The sequence below is a fragment of the Amborella trichopoda genome, chromosome 2, assembly GCF_054954075.1.
Source record: "Amborella trichopoda isolate Santa Cruz 75 chromosome 2, AtrichopodaSantaCruz75HAP2 v2.0, whole genome shotgun sequence".
NCBI classification, from domain to species: Eukaryota; Viridiplantae; Streptophyta; class Magnoliopsida; order Amborellales; family Amborellaceae; genus Amborella; species Amborella trichopoda.
In genome coordinates, this window is record NC_142337.1 from 56,856,153 (window position 1) to 56,874,264 (window position 18,112).

At 33.6% G+C, this 18,112-nt stretch overlaps 1 protein-coding gene across 2 annotated transcripts; it reads left to right on the forward strand.

Annotated features, from left to right (window-relative positions):
- The first annotated feature begins 329 nt into the window (after nucleotides 1–329).
- On the forward strand, nucleotides 330–3,428 carry LOC18431346 (mannan endo-1,4-beta-mannosidase 7). 2 transcript variants are annotated; one of them, XM_088858761.1, is made up of 5 exons: nucleotides 330–1,205; nucleotides 1,342–1,536; nucleotides 1,967–2,149; nucleotides 2,494–2,696; nucleotides 2,811–3,428. In XM_088858761.1, exons 1-5 carry the CDS (start codon nucleotides 870–872, stop codon nucleotides 3,235–3,237), a joined length of 1,344 nt encoding a protein of 447 aa, XP_088714887.1. In that variant the 5' UTR covers nucleotides 330–869; the 3' UTR covers nucleotides 3,238–3,428. The 2 variants fall into 2 exon arrangements, with proteins under 2 accessions (XP_088714887.1, XP_006841534.1); XM_006841471.4 differs by having other exon boundaries at nucleotides 1,967–2,089.
- The last annotated feature ends 14,684 nt before the right edge of the window (nucleotides 3,429–18,112 follow it).

The following is an 18,112-nucleotide window of genomic DNA, read 5'->3' on the forward strand; positions in this document are numbered from 1 at the left end:
AAAGAAAAGTTCATCGAAACCAACGTCCTTAATTTGCTGCTTTTTCTTTTTCGTTTCCCCAGTTTTAAGGCCACTTGGTTACTTGAAAATCGTCCTCTTCTACATTGGTTTTCTCCTCCAGTAATAAAACATTGTTGCTATGAAAATTCCCAAATAAAAGAAAATTAATGTGAAAAACAGAGGCCTGAAAAAGGAAAAAATGAGAAGAAGAGAGAAAAAGGTCGTCAGTTTATGAACTGTGATGATAATGATGATGTTGCAAATTAACTGCTCAACAGGAATCCAGGATCAGAAAAACTCAAAAAAACCCAACTGAATTCTCAGAAATGGAGCATCACCCATCTTCTCTCCTTACTCTTTGATCCACATTTCTCTGCATTTTTCGGTGCTATCTCTCTCTCTCTCTCTCTAAAATGCGACATCTCAAGCTCTGTCTCTCTTCTTTTCATGGCTATCTCATTTAATACATGAAAACCTGCAGGGAAAAGCGGGTAGTCCCAGGTCCGTAGCAGGCTTTTTCTCTCTATATAATGTTCCCATTAGCAGAGACTGTTCATCACATCCACAAAGCCTGTGTAAAGCTCTCCTTTCCTCTTTCTCTCTCTTCCTTGCGTTTCCGAAACGTTGAAGCTGCATTCTTGAGAGAGAGAGAATATCTCTTTCTTTCATAATCTGTTAATCCTTTTGAAGTTAGAGAGAGAATCAGTTCCCCCTTTTCTTTTCGGTTTTGTAATATCAATTTAAATCAAATGCTGCCTCATTATTGAATAGAAAACCGATACCCACTTTCTCAAAACCAGGCCATTCATCAAATCTCTTTCTGGTTTTCGAGTTTATCCGAAAAGGGTTTTGTTTTCTAAGGAATCAAAATGTTCAGGCTCACTGAACACAAGCTTATTTGTGTTGTTTTCCTCGCTTTTCTGGTATTCCAAAACCAGGCAAACCTTGCTTTAGCTCAAAGTGGTTTTGTGAAAACCAGAGGAACCCATTTCATGGTTAATGGTTCCCCTTTCTATGTTAATGGGTTCAATGCTTACTGGTTGACGCAAATGGCCTCTGACCCTTCAACCAGGGGTAAAGTAACCTCTGTTTTTCAACAAGCTTCAAGCTATGGCTTAACTGTAGCAAGAACTTGGGCTTTCAGTGATGGAGGTTACAGGCCTCTGCAAATTTCTCCTGGTTCCTATAATGAAGATATGTTCAAGGTAAATTTTAATCAACAAGTCCCCTATTTCTTCACCTTAACGCAATATTCATGGAAAATTGCTCGTATTAGTTGCTCTTTTTTGTTGAGTTTTTTTTTTTTTTTTTGAGCTTGATGAGATGTGGGTTTTTTGGCAGGGGCTGGATTTTGTGATTTCAGAGGCTAGGAGATATGGCGTACGTTTGATATTGAGTTTTGTGAACAACTACAAAGACCTTGGAGGAAGGCCTCAGTACGTGCAGTGGGCCAGGAACCAGGGCCAGTCTTTGAACTCTGACGATGATTTTTACACAAACCCTGTTGTTAAAGGTTACTACAAGAACCATGTTCAGGTAATGCGAATCTATCTCTCTAGTTGAAAACCCTGCATGCATCTGCAGAGAATGAAACAGCCAATTGTTGCTGGAAATGATTGAAATAATACCATGTAGCCTCTCTCTCTCTCGTTGAAATCCCCTGGATGCATCTGCAGAGAATAAAACCGGAGTTGTCTTCGCTTTGTAAAATGTGGATCCTCCTTTTTTGTATGATAGTTCTCTCCTTTTTTTTGTCAATCTATTTTTCTCACAGTCTCTTATTTTTGGCTCATTAATTCATTTCTCTTACACTTTGGTTTTCTGTTACTCTGTTTCTAACTCTTGGTATTTGAAATCATTTGAGAAAACATCAATTTGCTTTGTTTTTTTTTTCCTTTTTTCTTGCAGAGAGTGATTTTGTTTAATCTTTAGTATGATACCACTGTTGTGTTTCCTTTTGTTGCAGAGTGTTATTTCTAGGGTGAATAGTATGAGTGGTGTGGCATATAAGGACGACCCCACCATTTTTGCGTGGGAGCTCATGAACGAACCTCGCTGCCAAACTGATCTATCTGGACGACCTGTGCAGGTTCTCTCTCTCTCTCTCTCACAATTTATTGGCCAAGTCACATGCCCATATATTTTTTGGGTAAGTGCTGTCATATATCCATTAATTTGCCAGTGGAGGTAATCAGTGTTCAAAAAATCGACTCGTATTCGGGCCTTGGAAGAGGCGATTTACTCTAGCGAGTCCAAGCCGAGTAACAGGCCCGGTAATTGAGCTTAATTTATGAAGAAACCCATATTTTTGGCCCAAATTGTAATCCATGCTAGACCTCTAAATGCCAATATGTTCTATTATTTGTACACTAGTTTGGATATCATAACATGCTACAACAGAAGACCACCATACCTTTCTCTCTGTTATCTATCTAGTCCCATCAATTGTGAGAAGTTTCATTACAATTCTCCTCTCTCTCTCTCCCAATACAGGAATGGATCACAGAAATGGCTGCTCATGTTAAGAGCCTGGATAGCAACCATCTACTAGAAGCAGGTTTGGAAGGATTTTATGGAGACTCATCTCCTCAAAGGGAGCAATTCAACCCTGGCTACAAAGTGGGCACTGACTTCATCTCCAACAATCAGATTCCTGGCATCGATTTCGCTACAATCCATGCATACCCTGATCAATGGTACCATAAATTTACAGTGAATTTACATGGTTCCATTCTCTTTCGCTTCCCCCCCCCTCTTCTCTAACTCTGGAAACCTAAATTGCAACTCTTGGTCACTTTCCTCTCTTGCAGGATATCTGGCTCCAGTGACCAAGCGCAGCTCTCTTTCCTTCAAAGCTGGGTCCAAGCCCACATAGAAGACTCAAACACAGTGCTCAAAAAGCCTATGCTTTTCACTGAATTTGGAAAGTCCTCCAAGACCCAGGGCTACACTCCAGGCCTTAGGGATACATTATTTGCAGCAGTATATAATAGCATTTATACATCAGCAAGGAGCGGTGGAGCTGGTGCTGGTGGTTTATTTTGGCAGCTTTTAGATAAAGATATGGATAATTTTAGAGATGGCTATGAGGTTATAATGGCTGAGAGCCCCTCCACCGCCAATGTAATTGCTCAACAATCGCATAAAGTATCGAGCCTGAACCGCGTGTTCGCTAAGCGGAGAAACGTACATAGAGTTGAGGAGGCTAAATCTATGAGAGAAAACCAGAAGAATTAGTTGGTGGTCTTCTTTTTTGGGGTTTTGAGGTTTAAATGAGTAACAATAATGCAAGGCTCACATGTATAGGGCCTTTTGTTATCTTTTCTGTTTTTTGATAGAACAGAAGAAGGATAGATTTTGTTTTTGTTTTGATGTTTGCTGAGAAGTTTATATGAATACTAAGAAAGTGCTGGAGTGTTTCGGCCTTCTGTCGTGAGTCCTCGTGTTTTAAGCTCGTAGACACGCTCTCGAAAATTTGGCTAAAGAACTCTTAATTAAGATTTAAGCAAATTTCATCTCAGAAATCAACACAGATCGGAGCTTTGGCACTTAAACAAAACTTGTTGCTAATCGCCATCTAATCAGCTCTTAAATGTTAAAAATTAAAACAATTAAAAAAGGAAAAGAAACGAAAAAAGGACAAGAAAAGAGAAACCCAAAAAATGGATTTTATTTATAAGAAGAAGAGAAACCCAAAAAAGGCGTTTTATTTATAAGAAGAATAAACGTATGATTAGGCTCTTGTTCATCCACCTACTTTCATTTCTTTCTCAATCAACTAAGCAGCAGTAGTCATGGCTATACTCATTGCATTTCTGCGCTATATCATATATAATATTTAATATGAGTAATGACACTATGAGACTTTTTTACACCCATATAGGCTATAACTCACGAAGGACTACACTATAAATAAGCATGATGAAAAATATGATCAAATGGAAATTCTAAGATCAATAAAACTTTTCTAAATTCAGAACTCCAACAATTATAGATGCCAAGAATATGATCTTATGTGAAAAAAAATTCAATGGAATTTACCTTGATAAATACACATTATGGACTTAAACATAAGAAAGGAGGACCACCATCAAGATCATCATTAATGAAACTTTAAAAGCTCTCTCTCTTCAAATTTATCTCACAAAACCTTAAAAGAAGAGGGAAGCAACAATTTTTCAAAATGGTTCAAGAGTTGAGATAGTTAGGTTTTGAGATCTCATGATGTGTTTTATAACATGGGTATAACATTGGACTCAATCAACACCCTTGATGCACTAATCCAAAGGCACATGAGAGGCTAATGTACCTAGCCACCCATCCCTATCCAACCACTAGGATGAAAGGATGTGATATCACACCATTATCACTCACTCTAAACCTAAGTTATGCCACTTTACCATTTTGTCATTGGTCCATGTTTTTGTTCCAATTATATCCAATATGGCATTACAAAACTACCCTTAATTTTTTTAATAATGTATTAGAGTAGATAACCACAAAGGGTAAAGGGCAAATAAGTAATTGGTAAATCTCATATATGTGGAGATATTCTATTTTATCAAAGCCAAATGTCCCCTTCATACATGTGTGTGAAAATATTTTTCAACTCAAATTTGAAAATGTATTTTCGCTTTAATATCAAATAAATTAATTAATTAAACTTCACACATGCCATGCATGACCCATGTGCTAGTTAATTAAAATATGTGATAAAAATGGGGCCTTAATTTATAACATTATATAACAAAATATAGTAATATATAACAAGACACCGTAATACAACCCCTTATAAAACAAGCAACCAAATGCCAATCTAGTCCCTCGCCTAAGGATCAGCACTCAGTTGGGCGGTGATCCTAGAGTGGGGTGTAGGGTGCCATGTGACAGCCCTATAGCCACTCGGATGCCACATGTTTGAAAACCCTCATTTTTTAGCAAATAAAATTCTGAAAAAGTATCTAAAATTCACAATAAATATTTAAAGTGCTTTTGAGCAATTATTAGGTTTTTCTCATCATTATAAAGTTAGATAAAATATATAGTGAGATATCAGGCTAATAACTATAGGTATTAGAGTACTCCATTGGGCTAGTCTCGAATGATGTTCCGTCGTGTCTCAGATTGACCCAATAGACTTATGTTCTACAGTCTAAAATAAGGGCACATAATTGGTTATATCAAAGCCACTGAGCCAGAACTTCCGATCATTCGGCTCTCAATTGATTACAAATGTGCCCTATGGGAAATTATCTAACTCAATTACAGGGGTTCTCTCAAAGCACATGTACACTGACTCTTCCAAACTTGGATAATGCATTTGGAAGAGTGGCTTCCCGTACGAAATGAAATGTGCATGCCATGCAATGGTCTCATGTCAGAATACAGACTTATGTCCCATAAGTCTTGACCATTCCATACAGGGCCAATGTTCAATAAGTACTCGGGTTCTATTTTTCTCGTTTGGATTCTCTAAGCCTTGGTTGATTGTAGCTAAACATGAGGCTAACCTATAAAATCCTGACTAGGAGGTGACCCTCACATCTCCTTGAGAAATTACTTTCTTAATACGTGAACTCTCGATGCCTCATGCGTACTCGAGGTAAAATAATATTGGCTCCATTTCACAAAACGTCAAGATTTCAATCTCTCAATCGCTCCTACTGAATGAGAGACTACTGGAATTTAGGCCTTGATATGTCATATTTCCAACATTCTCCCACTTAACCTTTTGAGGCCTGAATTCGTATATATATATATATCCCTCTCATTATGGTTCACAATAAATCAAAGCATGCATACTCATCTATGGATTTATCATTCACAAACAATAGGCAAAGTAATAGCAACTATGTCAACCTCCTTAAACCCATCCCATACACATGCCTCACAAAGTCATTTGTCCCCAAGCCTTTGGTTAATGGATCTGCATGCATAGCCTCAGATGAAATGTAACCAACTTCTACTTCACCAGCTGCTCTCTCTTCTCTTACTCTATGATATTGAGCTTTAATATGCGTTGACTTGTTGTGGAACCTTGGTTCAACTGCCACTGCTATTGCAGCTTGATTGTCACACATGATTCTAATAGTTCCATGTTTTAAAGGGTTTGTAGTTAAGATGATTCAAAAACTTCTTAATCCAAATGGCTTCTAAAGTTGCGAAATTTAAGGCCATATACTCGCTTTCCATGATTGATAGGGCTACAAGGTCTTGCTTCTTGGTACGCCAAGAAATGACCACCCCCTGATTTGTGTATCCAACAACTTTAAGCTCACTTACATTGCCTTAGGTTAATCCATAATCAAATGTTCCTTTCAAATACCTTATGATTCTTTTCACGACTTTCCAATGTTCTAATCCAAGATCACTTTAGAATCGACGAATCAATCTTTGAGCAAAAGCTAGATCAGGTCTAGTTCCTATGGTTAAATATATTACTAATCTTATGGCACTCCGATAGGGGATCATTTCCTCAAGATTATTGTTTGGTTTCATATTGACATTTAGTTTTCCTCTCCTTTCCACAGGTATATCTATAGGCTTGGATTCACTCATACCAAATCTCTTAAGAACTTTCTTGCAATATGTAGATTGAGATAGTTGAATAGTGTGGGCTGCTCTATCTCTTATAATATGAATCTCTAACACATACGAAGCTTCTCCCATATCTTTCATATCAAAATTACTTGATAGCGTTGCCTTTGTGTCCCTTATATGGTCTAGGGTGCTACTAGCTATTAGAATGACATCCACATATAAAGTCATGAAAGTAATCTAGTCCCACTGGTCTTATGGTATACATAATGGTCATCTTCATTTGGTTTGAATCTATATCTAATCAAGGTTTGGCGGAATTTGAGGAACCATCTTCTTGAAGCTTGTTTGAGACTATAAAGTGATTTGTTAAGTTTTTGCATGAACGTTTCCTTTCATTTCATAATAAAACCCTTGGGTTGGTTCATGTATATATCCTCTTCTAGGTCATCATTTAAGAAGGCGGTTTTCACATCCATTGATGCAATTCTAGGTCAAAGTAGGTTGCTATGGATATGAATATCCTAATTGAAAACATTTTGGCAACAGATGAATAAGTGTCAAAATAATCTACCACTTCCTTTTGAGTAAAACCTTTCGCTACAAGTCTTGTCTTGTATTTTTCAATATGCCCTTCGGAGATAAGTTTCTTTTTTAATATCCACTTACATCCAATGGATCTAAGGTTATGTGGTAATCAGACTAACTTTCATATATGGTTCTTTATGATTGAGTTTATCTCATCTTGCATGGCTTCCTTCCATAACTTATGATCCGGACAAGACATAGCATGTAGATAAGAATAAGGTTCATCATCGGGTTCTTCACTAATCCTCTCATAGTCCTCCTCAAGGTAGGTGAAAAAGGTAGGTGGTCTCCTTATTCTCTCACTTCGCTTAAGTGGGATGGTTTCAATTTCTTTGTTAGGCTGAAGCTCATGGAAGTCTACTCTCTTTTTGGTTGATTCTCTCTCATGGAATTCATCTTCAAGGAAGTGGGCATTGAGGCTTTCAATCATATTACGATTCAAGAGGATATAAAACCTTAATCCCTTCTCATGACTTGGGTATCTTATAAAAACGCATTTTATGGTTTTAAGATCAAGTTTGGACTTAGTTTGGGATGGTATGAGAACATGGGCTGAACTTCCCCAAACCTTGAGGTGCTATTGAGGGAGGTCGGCCCATGAGGAGTTGATAAGCAGTTGATTGAATTGCTTTAGTGGGAGTCTAATTAAAGACATATGTGACGGTTAGAATCGTCTCCCCCCAAAACTCTAATCCAAGATTAACGATACGTATCATACTTCGTACCATCTCAACTAGTGTCCTATTCTTTCTCTCGGCAACCCCATTTTGTTCGGGTGAGTAAGATATGGTGGTTTGGTGGACAGTCCTTATGTGAATAGGACTTCATAATATCACCATTAAATTTTGACACAGATATCTAAAAAAGTTATCACATAGGTGTGGAACTTGGATGAATGGATTTATTGATAACTTTTTCAGAGATATATGTCAAAATTTAATGGTGATCCTTTGTGATCCTACTAACATAGGTGTGGGAGGGTCTCATATTATCATCACTCATTTAATATTAGTGAGATTGTATACAATGAGAACGTTTATCTATGTTACAAAGATGTCAGAGTCATTCTTAGCCATTAGATGTCATATTAGATGGTTTGGGGTGTGTCACAAAGTTTAAGAAATATTTTTTGAACTTTAAGTCTAGTCAATGACACTATTACAATCATCCGATTTGAAATCTGACAGCCAAAAATGTTTGTGACCTTGTACAAAAAATAAACAGTCGCTTTGTGCAGTTTTCCAATAATAATAGTGATAATAATAATAATAATAATAATAATAATAATAATAATAATAATAATAATAATAATAATAATAATAATAATAATAATAATAATAATAATAATAATAATAATAATAATAATAATAATAATATAATAATAATAATAATAATAATAATATAATAATAATAATAATAATAATAATAATAATAATAATAAAAAATAAAGATGGGTCATGTCCCCTTGAGATAGTGCTATTGTGAAACTCCTTCCAAAATCCTTGTTTTTGATGTTCATACTGTTTGTTTTTTTTTTTTTCTTTATTTTCTTCTCAAAATTCTTAGACAATGACTTCACATTGAAGTTTCAAATGATTATTTATTGTGACTTTGGAGTCTAAGTTTTTCACTGTGGCTCCAAATTTTCATAGTCTGAAGTGAAGTTTTATTAAATGACGTCAAATCTTCAAGGTCTGTAATTATTTCAACTAGTTTTGACTTTGGCCCTTCATTGTCGAAAGCCAAGTTTTATCACAATTATATTAGGTCTTTAAGTTCTCAAGTAAATAAATATTGACTTTGTAAATATTGACTTTGTCTCTTGCAAGTCAAAGTCAACAATGTCTTTGGACCTTAAAGGTCTAAAGCCCAAATTTCAAGTCTTTATTTCACATTATATTACAAAATGGGCCATCGATTCAGACTTTCAAAATCCGAATAAAAAGTTGGTTTAGATTTTGAAATTTTGAACTTGTTTATTTGAATTTTGGGTTCAGAATTGCAAGATCTCAACCACCCTCTCACCCTACAAGTTTCTCTTAAACATGTTTATGGCCGAAAGGGTGGGATTTAATTTTTAATTTCCTAACCCAAAAATTCAAGTACACTAGCTCAGAACTTCAAAATTCGAAACGATTGATCCACAAAATACTGATTTGCTATTTCAACTTCCGAACCGATTACTCAATTGTTTTCGGTTTGGATATTCAAAGCCTGAACCAATAACATATTGGGAAAACAAAAAACAAATAAAAAATTAAAAAAAGGAACTATGAGGTAAGTTACAACATATCAAAATAGATTTTTAATTCTAAAATATTAGCATAAATTTTCTGAAACTAATAATTAAAGAAAAACATAGGAGTGGGCTAGGCCACTCCGACTCTATTTTTAAGGGCCAAGTTCACTGAGAAAGACCGTGTCAAACACACAAAGAGAAAGAGGAAAACTTATGTCCATTGACCGTTATTATGTATATAATACAACCAGAGATAACTTGTACTGTAAGTTAACTTGCAAAACAAAATAAACTACAATGAGTAACTTACTATAAAATATATACTTTTCATATATAACAAATAAATACAAGATATTCAATCTCTACACTCCCCCTCAAACTAAAGTTGGTCGAACAACACCAGTTTGTCAATACGATAATTATGACGAGCACGAGTCATTGCCTTGATAAAAATATCTACAAGTTGTCGTTGTGATGTAATCTGTAGGAATGTAACTTCTCCAATCATGAATTTTCACAAATGAAATGACAATCATCTTCTATATGCATTGTGTGGTCATGGAACACTGGATTGGAGGCATTGCGCATGGAACTCATATTATCAGCATATAATGACGTAAGAGATCGATGAAGAATATTGAAGTCATGTAAAAGCCCTCTCAACCAAATAATTTTACTGCAAGATAATAATTTGTCGTTTCTTATATTTCCATGATATGAGAGAGTCTCCAAAAAATATACAGGCTCGTAACTGGAGAGAAGAGTTAGAGGAAAAGAATAGGCCTCTATGGTACGTACCCCCATAGGAAAATTTATCTTCATTGACCATTATTAACATATATGTGCGGTTTCTACAAGGTTGCAACCTTAAATAATCCAATTAAGGCACACCTCCAAATTTTATCATAACATGTAATTTTGTTGTAAAAAATTCTTAGGAATATCTTAAAATCTATTTTCATATCTAATTAGAAAATTTTAAACTCCAAAAATAGTTAAAATCAATGAGATATATAAACATATAAAAGTCTTGAAAATGGACAGCCTAGATAATGTGTTGCAAGATGCACTATTTCTGATACTCAAAACTTTTTTTTTTTATAGTCATACATCTCGATGTCGAGATGATCAAATCGAGGATTTTTCAACATTAAAACAACTTTTCCGATAAATTGTTGAAGTGCATCTGTAATTCTACATTTTAAGGTTGCAACTTTGTATAAACTTTTACCATATATAATACACCCAGAGATAACTTGCACTACAAGTTAACAAACACCGCAAGTTAACTTGCAGAGCAAGATAAACTACAATGAGTAACTTCCTTTGAACTAAACACCTTCCATATATAACAAATAAATACAAGATCTTCAATCTCTACAGGCTGGGCCATCCAGCCTATTGTAATTGGATGATTTAAAATATATAAAAATGCAAATCGTAACATGATTGCTTAATTATACATGCCTTGAGAAGTATAATTTTAGAGACGATTTTAAATAAGAGAGAAAAAAAAATATTAGCGCGAGAAGGGAGAGAAGTAGAGGACATTGGAAACGGGGTGAGAGAGAGGATAGAAAGAAAAATTAATAAATTGATGAGAAGTTTGAAATATATAAAGAAGGAAAATATTAAAACAAGAGCTAGATCTCATGGAAAAAAGTAATACTATATTTTAAATCTTATCGAAAATTGCAGTTTTAGTGTCAAAAAATCTTCAAATTGATCATCTTGATCTTGACCATTATAAATATGAAAAAATAAGAATTTCGAGCCCTAAAATAACGTATATTGTTGTCCATTTTAGCAAAGATAAACTTTAATTACATTACTAAATTACTTATGATATAGGCGTTGAGAGTCTTTAATAGTAAAAGAAAGATGTTTCCTAAAATGTCCAGGAGAGATACAGAGAAAGACGGTTCCTAAAATGTCTATCGCTCCCAGAACAAAAGATAAGAGAGAGAAAAAAAGGTAGACATTTCCTAAAATGTCCGATCTCTCCCATAGAGGAGAGGAAAGGATTAGAGAGAGAGGGAAGTAGAGGATAAATGAAGAAACAAAATAAAATTAGGAAAAGTATACCACGAGACCATTTATCTTTAATATATGGTGATCACAATTAATTTTGACTATTGAATGTGAAATTAGATTACTGTATTTATTTCATTGATTAAGCTCAAGCTTCAAAAGAACTTTTTTTTTAACTTTGTGACACACCCAAGCTATCAAATTTCATATCAAATTGTTGTAAGTAATTGTTATCTCCTTGTATAAAAGGTAAACAGTCTCATTATATATTATCCCAAAGAAATATTAGTCTACAAGTGCAACCATTCAAATATGAAAAAAGTTTATATAATGTTGCAACCTTAAAAATATCAAATTAAAGTTGCACCTCAAAAATCCACCATAAAAGGTTGTTTGGATGTTCGAAAACCTTCTAATATGATCATTTCGACATCGAGATGAATGAATATGAAAAGAAAAAAAGGATTTTGAGCCCACGAAATGGTGTATCTTGCAACAAATTATCTAGACCATCCATTTTCAAGATTTGCATGTGTTTATAGATCTACTTGATTTAAGCCACTTTTAGCGTTTAAAATTTTATAATTAAAGACGAAAATATATTCTCAAGCCCTCCTAAGAATTTTTTATATTACAATTATATTTATGATAAAATTTTGAGGTGCACTTCAACTTGATTGTTTAAGGTTGCAACCTTATACAAACCGCACCCTTCAAATATCAGCAAATTTTTTAGAGGTTTGTTTTCAAAATCAGGGGTATTTTATCCATATTTTCCTAAACTCCTAGAGCCCGTGGGGGTTGGGAAGGATATGGAGAATTAGAGAATATGAGACCTTACAAGGTCTATAATTCACAGTGCAACCAATTAATTTAGAGATAATCTTTTAAAAATTTTGTTTTCAATGTATGCAAATTGTTTTCAATATAAAAAGCTGTGATTTAAAAAAATCAGCAAGATTGTGTGCGTTGCATGTTGATACATTTTCTTCAGTGGCTTGAAAGCAATAAGCAATGGTTAGCATGAATGTCATTGTGCTAATGTGCATCCGTTTTTTTGCAAAAAGCAACGGCTAGCGTGAAAACCATTACGATAACGCGCATCTTTTTTTTTTTGCAAAAAGCAATGACTAGCCTAACGCTGCATATTACTTAAGATGACCATTATCAAGAAAAACTTTTTCACATTGTACCCAATCCCTTTCCAAGGGCTGGGTTAGGAAAAGAATTGGTCTAATCCAAAGCCAAGTTTTTTAAGGTACGTAATGTTAACTTTGGGTTTAGGTGGGAAGCATTTGCATAGAGCCCAAATACTTATTCGTAAAAGAAAAAGTTCATATAAGGTTGCAACCTTAAAATGTAGAATTAAGGTGGACATCAACAATCCATCATAAAATATTGTTTTGATGTTGTAAAACTCTCTAATTGATTATCTCGACATCGAGATTTATGAATATAAAAAGGAAAAAAGATTTCGAGTCCTAAAAATAGCGTATCTTGCAACACATTTTCTGGACTGGCCATTTTCAAAATTTTCAAGCATTCATAGGTCTACTTGATTTGAACCATTTTTGGAGTTTAAGATTTTATAATCAAAGATTAAAATAGATTCTCAATACATCCTAAGAATATTTGATTCTAAAATTATATTTATAATAAAATTTGGAGGTGCACCTTAATTTGATTGTTTGAAGTTGCAACCTTATATAATACACACCCATTTGTAAAGCCTTGCTATTGTGTATTTTGCACCTGAACTCGCAAAACGCACACCCAAACCTGGGAAAAAACAAGAAACCAATAGAATAAAGGGTGTGGTTTCTATAAGGTTGCAACCTTAAACAATCCAATTAAGGCGCACCTCTAAATTTTATCATAATATGTAATTTTGATATTAAAACTTATTAGGATTATATCAAAATCTATTTTCACATTTAATTATAAAATTTTAAACTCTAACAATAGTTAAAATCAAGTAAATCTATAAACATATGAAAATCTTGAAAACGGATGGTCTAGATAATGTGTTGCAAGATAAACTATTTCTTGCACTCAAAATCTTATTTTTTTCATATTCTTATATCTCGATATCAAGATGATCAATTAGAAGGTTTTTCAATATTAAAACAACTTTTTTCGATGGATTATTTAGGTGCGTCTGTAATTCCTTGCAACCTTATATAAACTTTTTCCTATAATAAAATGTAATCTAATATAGTCATATTTGTCTAAAGGAAAAAGTTTATATAAGGTTGCAACTTTAAAATGTAGATTTAAAAATGCACCTCAAAAATCCATCAGAAAATGTTGTTTTAATGTTGAAAAACCCTCTAAGTGATCATCTCAACATCGAGATGTATGAATATGAAAAAAAAAAATTTGAGTCCCACAAAATAATGCATCTTGCAACACATTATCTAGACCATTCATTTTCAAGATTTTCATATGTTTATAGATCTACTTAATTTTAACAATTTTTAGAGTTTAAATTATATAATTAGGTATGAAAATAAAATTTAAAACAATCTTAAGAATTTTTTAAACCAAAGTTACAAGTTATGATAAAATTTGGAGATACACTTTAATTGGCTTGGTGATTTATTTTTAATTTTTTAAAAAAGGAAAAAAACCAAAAAAAAAGATTTTAAGTTCTTGAACACTTATATCTGAGCACTAAAACTGAATAGTTTTTGTTCAATCTTATGATGTTATTTTTTCAGGGTCTCAATGAGTGTTTTTTTTCCTCCCTTCGTATTGGTGACTAGGTTAAAGAAGTGGCATTCTAAAAATGTGGGGTCCTAAAAATATTTATAGATTGGGTTTATCCAAGGAAGTCAATAGAGGGACTACTCTTTACCACGAGTAAGAGTGTCAAACGGGTTCGGTTGACTTGCAGAACCCCGACGGTTGACCCAACTGGACTCGGGGCCTAGACCAATTAGATGGACTTGATGGGTTGTCTGGGTCCATTTAACTTGAACCTAACCCTATTCAGGCCAAAGCCAAAGTCCAACATAGACAAATTCGAGTTGGGTGGGATCAGTTTAGCCCAATCCGACAGAACATATATACATGTAATATATATAAGATTATATATTCAATTTATATGAATTTATCCAATTTTTTTTTTTCAATTTATACATTATATATAATATATTTTATCTTTTTTATAACTCGAATATTTTATCTTTTTTATTAAAATTTCTTTTGAAAAAGTGCAGGATTTATTTTTCTTTTAGATGTTTTAAAATATCCCAAACTGTAATTCAATTTTTTTTCAAATCTATTTTTTTTCTCTACATTTTTTAAGTTGGTCTTTTTTTTTTTTAAAGTTGTTTAGGTTTCAATTTACCTTTACTACACATTTATTATTTATTATTTTAATTTTATTTTATTCTTTTAAGGGTAAAAAGCCCTGTCCTGGACTTAGCAGAGCTACTCAGCTCGACCAAGGGCCGAGTACCTTTGGCTAAGTCAATTTTCTCTGCACTTACTCTCACAATACATCTTTCTCCATGTATAGCCTTTTATTTAGGGATTGAATACTATGAGACCATTTATTTTTGGTACAAAGATTCACAATCACTATTAATCAGTCGAAGAGAAATCTAATCTATCAAAATGTCACAATATTCGAGAAATTGTGTTTTAGACTCTATGCATAAATAATGACACATCATCAACTACACGATTTCAAACATGATGATCAATGATGATTATTATTTTTTTGTATAAAAAATAAATGGTATCATTGTCGTACATTTCATTTATTAATACATTCTAGTTAACTTTTGGAGAAAAAGAAGGATTAAGTTTTTATGAGTCCTAGGGCTCATAAGTAGATTTGCAGTCTCTCTTTTTTTTTTATCAATTTTTAAGATGAATTTGGTTCTAATTTTTGTTGATATATATTATCTCTAACATGGAGAACATTACTATGTAAAAAGAGAAAAATTTAAAAAGCTAAAAATGATAATGTTTTGGAAAAGTGTTTTAACCATTAGATTCTATTCTTTTAGGAAGGAGCACACCATTACAACCATCTTAAAGATGGATATTTGATTCCTTGGGGGATGCAAATATAGCAATGCATCTCCCGACTCATAGACTATTAAAAAATATATAATATTGTCCCTTCATCACCTTATAAATGGCATCATGCAAACGTATGTTGCATAAGCTTGTAAGGAAGAAGGGGCAAATTTGTTAAAAGAAGCACGCTTTCATATTTAGTATTAAAGTGGATTATAAGTTGAACAATCACATTATTCAACTAATAACATATCATATCATAACACATCCACATACACTACCTGTTGGGTTTATGTAGCCTATCATAACACATCCACATACACTACCTGTTGGGTTTATGTAGCCTTTAAAGGCCTTATGAGTATGTATTGAAATATTTTTATTACAGTGAAACATAAATTCAGTGGGAGTGTGGTCCCTCGAAGAGCATACTAAACGAATAATGCTTGTTTATACCAGACTGTGCTTATCGATCTAGGCCAATTGGTTTTAAAACCCAAGGTACCTGGGGATAAAGAATTAATCGATGAGGGTTTTGGGTTAGCCCTTAATAAGGTCAGAGCTTATGCCTATATGAGTGAGTTGAGGGACTGTGCGACCCTTGTGTGTGATGGTAAGCCCATTGAGACGAAGGCCAAAACCTCATCCATGTTCCATCATACGGCATACATATCGATAGATCGTTCAGAAAAGCCAGATATCCACATTTGGGTGAAGCGTATGCATGTGCGAGAGATACCCCTATGCGTACCCCATTATTACATATTGAATTCTTAAAACCATATAGATCCTTTTCCCATCATACTAATTTAATTGTGTTCATTTCATTATTGAAATGATTTTAGTTTTATTATTTGAATTTTAATGAATCTCTCAATATTTTATTTATGATTTTTAGACCTATAGAAATACAGTTATTGATTTTACAAAGTTGTAAAAATTCAAATATATATTAATTCATTTTATTTAATTTTAAAACTTTTTATAAAATTTCATGGGCCCAAAGTGCACATGGGCCCACCATGTGATATATGGGTGGGGGCCCACATGTGCCATAAAAGGATGGCACGCCCCACCCTTTGGATTCTTTGTTTTCTTTATGTTCAAGTCTTTAAGTTATGGTAAATTTGATTTGTGGCATGTGGTCAAATCTTGAAAAGGAAATATTGACCATGGCTTTATTCGTTTTATAGCAAGTTTGTTTTAAAGGCATATGATCAATTTGAATAGATAGTAAATATTGACCTTATCTTATTTATATTTGGTAGTATTTATTTGCTTGATAATATTTGATATATATTTACAGGATATGTGAGATGGATCATGCAATTTTATGAAATGCATGATATTTATTTTATTTAAATATATTGAGGGGAAAATGGTTTAAGGAAAGGGGGATAATGGTCCAAGCACCTTCCATAATGTTGATGACTCATCTATAGGATGGATGGCTCAGATCTCTCACCCAACAAGTCACCTTGATCAACGGTCTAGATTCAATCTCATGAAAGAGGCAAACTATGGGAAAACCCTAAGAAACCCTAAACTTAAATATTCACAATAAATAGGGATGTTCTATCCCCATCTCTACACAACCTCTCTCTCTCCCATAAGCTCTCTCTCTTCTCTCTCTCTCCTAAAGGGGCACACCTCACTCTCTCTCCTCTATAGTTCTCTCTCTAACTTTCTCTCCAAAACCCTAGGTAGTACTCTCTCTCCTCTCTAGACTCCCATAAGCTCTCTCTCTTAGAGGGGCACGTCCCACTCTCTCTCCTCCATATTTCTCTCTCTAACTTTCTCTCTCCAAAACGTTAGGTAGTACTCTCTCTCCTCTCTAGACCTAAAAAGAAACTAAAGGTCGGAAAAATTAGAGGGAAGCCTAAGTTAATTTTGAGGGTTAAAGTTTAGTAGAGATTTTAGTGGTGGTTACATAGCTTGGCCTAAATCAGCTATCGTGGTTCGAGATTGAAGCTAGACCACAAATCCCGCGCCATTAGATGTGGTGACTCGGTGTGGGGCATAAAAAACCCGGTTTAGGTAATCTCCGACATCTTTTCTTTTATTTGTTTGTTCTTTTATTTTATATTCTCAAGCACAGTATTAGGTTGTATGAATTACATCAAGTAGTTGAGATTTATTTTATAGATGTGTTATTTATTTTTTTTTGGAATTTCTATTGTTTGTAATGAGACCATCTGTGAGTGATCTTGTTGCCAAAAATTCTACGGGGTGATTATTATTAAAAAAAAAATTGTATTTCCTCGACAAAAGATCACATAGGTCTTTCTTTCACTAACAATCCATTTCAACTTAGGACACAAATGCATTTGGTGTTAATGGTTTCTAGAAGGGAGCCAAAATTGTGCAAACATTTGATAATGGAAAAAGTTTATATAAGGTTGTAACCGTAAATGTAGAATTAAAGATGCACCTCAAAAATCCATCGAAAAAAGTTGTTTTAATATTGAAAAATATTTTAATTTATAATATCGACATCAAAATATATGAATATATATAAAAAAAATATTTTGAGTCCCAAATATAGTGCATCTTGCAACACACTATCTAGACCATCCATGTCAAGATATTCATATGTTGATAAATCTACTTGATTTCTACTTTTTTTGGAATTTAAAATTTTATAATTCAATATAAATATAACTTTTGATATAATTCTAAAAATGT

What these genes read in the sequence shown, in the direction of transcription:
- LOC18431346 (XM_088858761.1), top strand. Translation starts at nt 870, where the DNA reads ATGTTCAGGCTCACTGAACACAAGCTTATTTGTGTTGTTTTCCTCGCT. An exon ending in ACTACAAGAACCATGTTCAG is followed by an intron (nt 1,537 to 1,966) that starts GTAATGCGAATC and finishes CTTTTGTTGCAG; the next exon opens with AGTGTTATTTCTAGGGTGAA. An exon ending in CATGCATACCCTGATCAATG is followed by an intron (nt 2,697 to 2,810) that starts GTACCATAAATT and finishes CCTCTCTTGCAG; the next exon opens with GATATCTGGCTCCAGTGACC.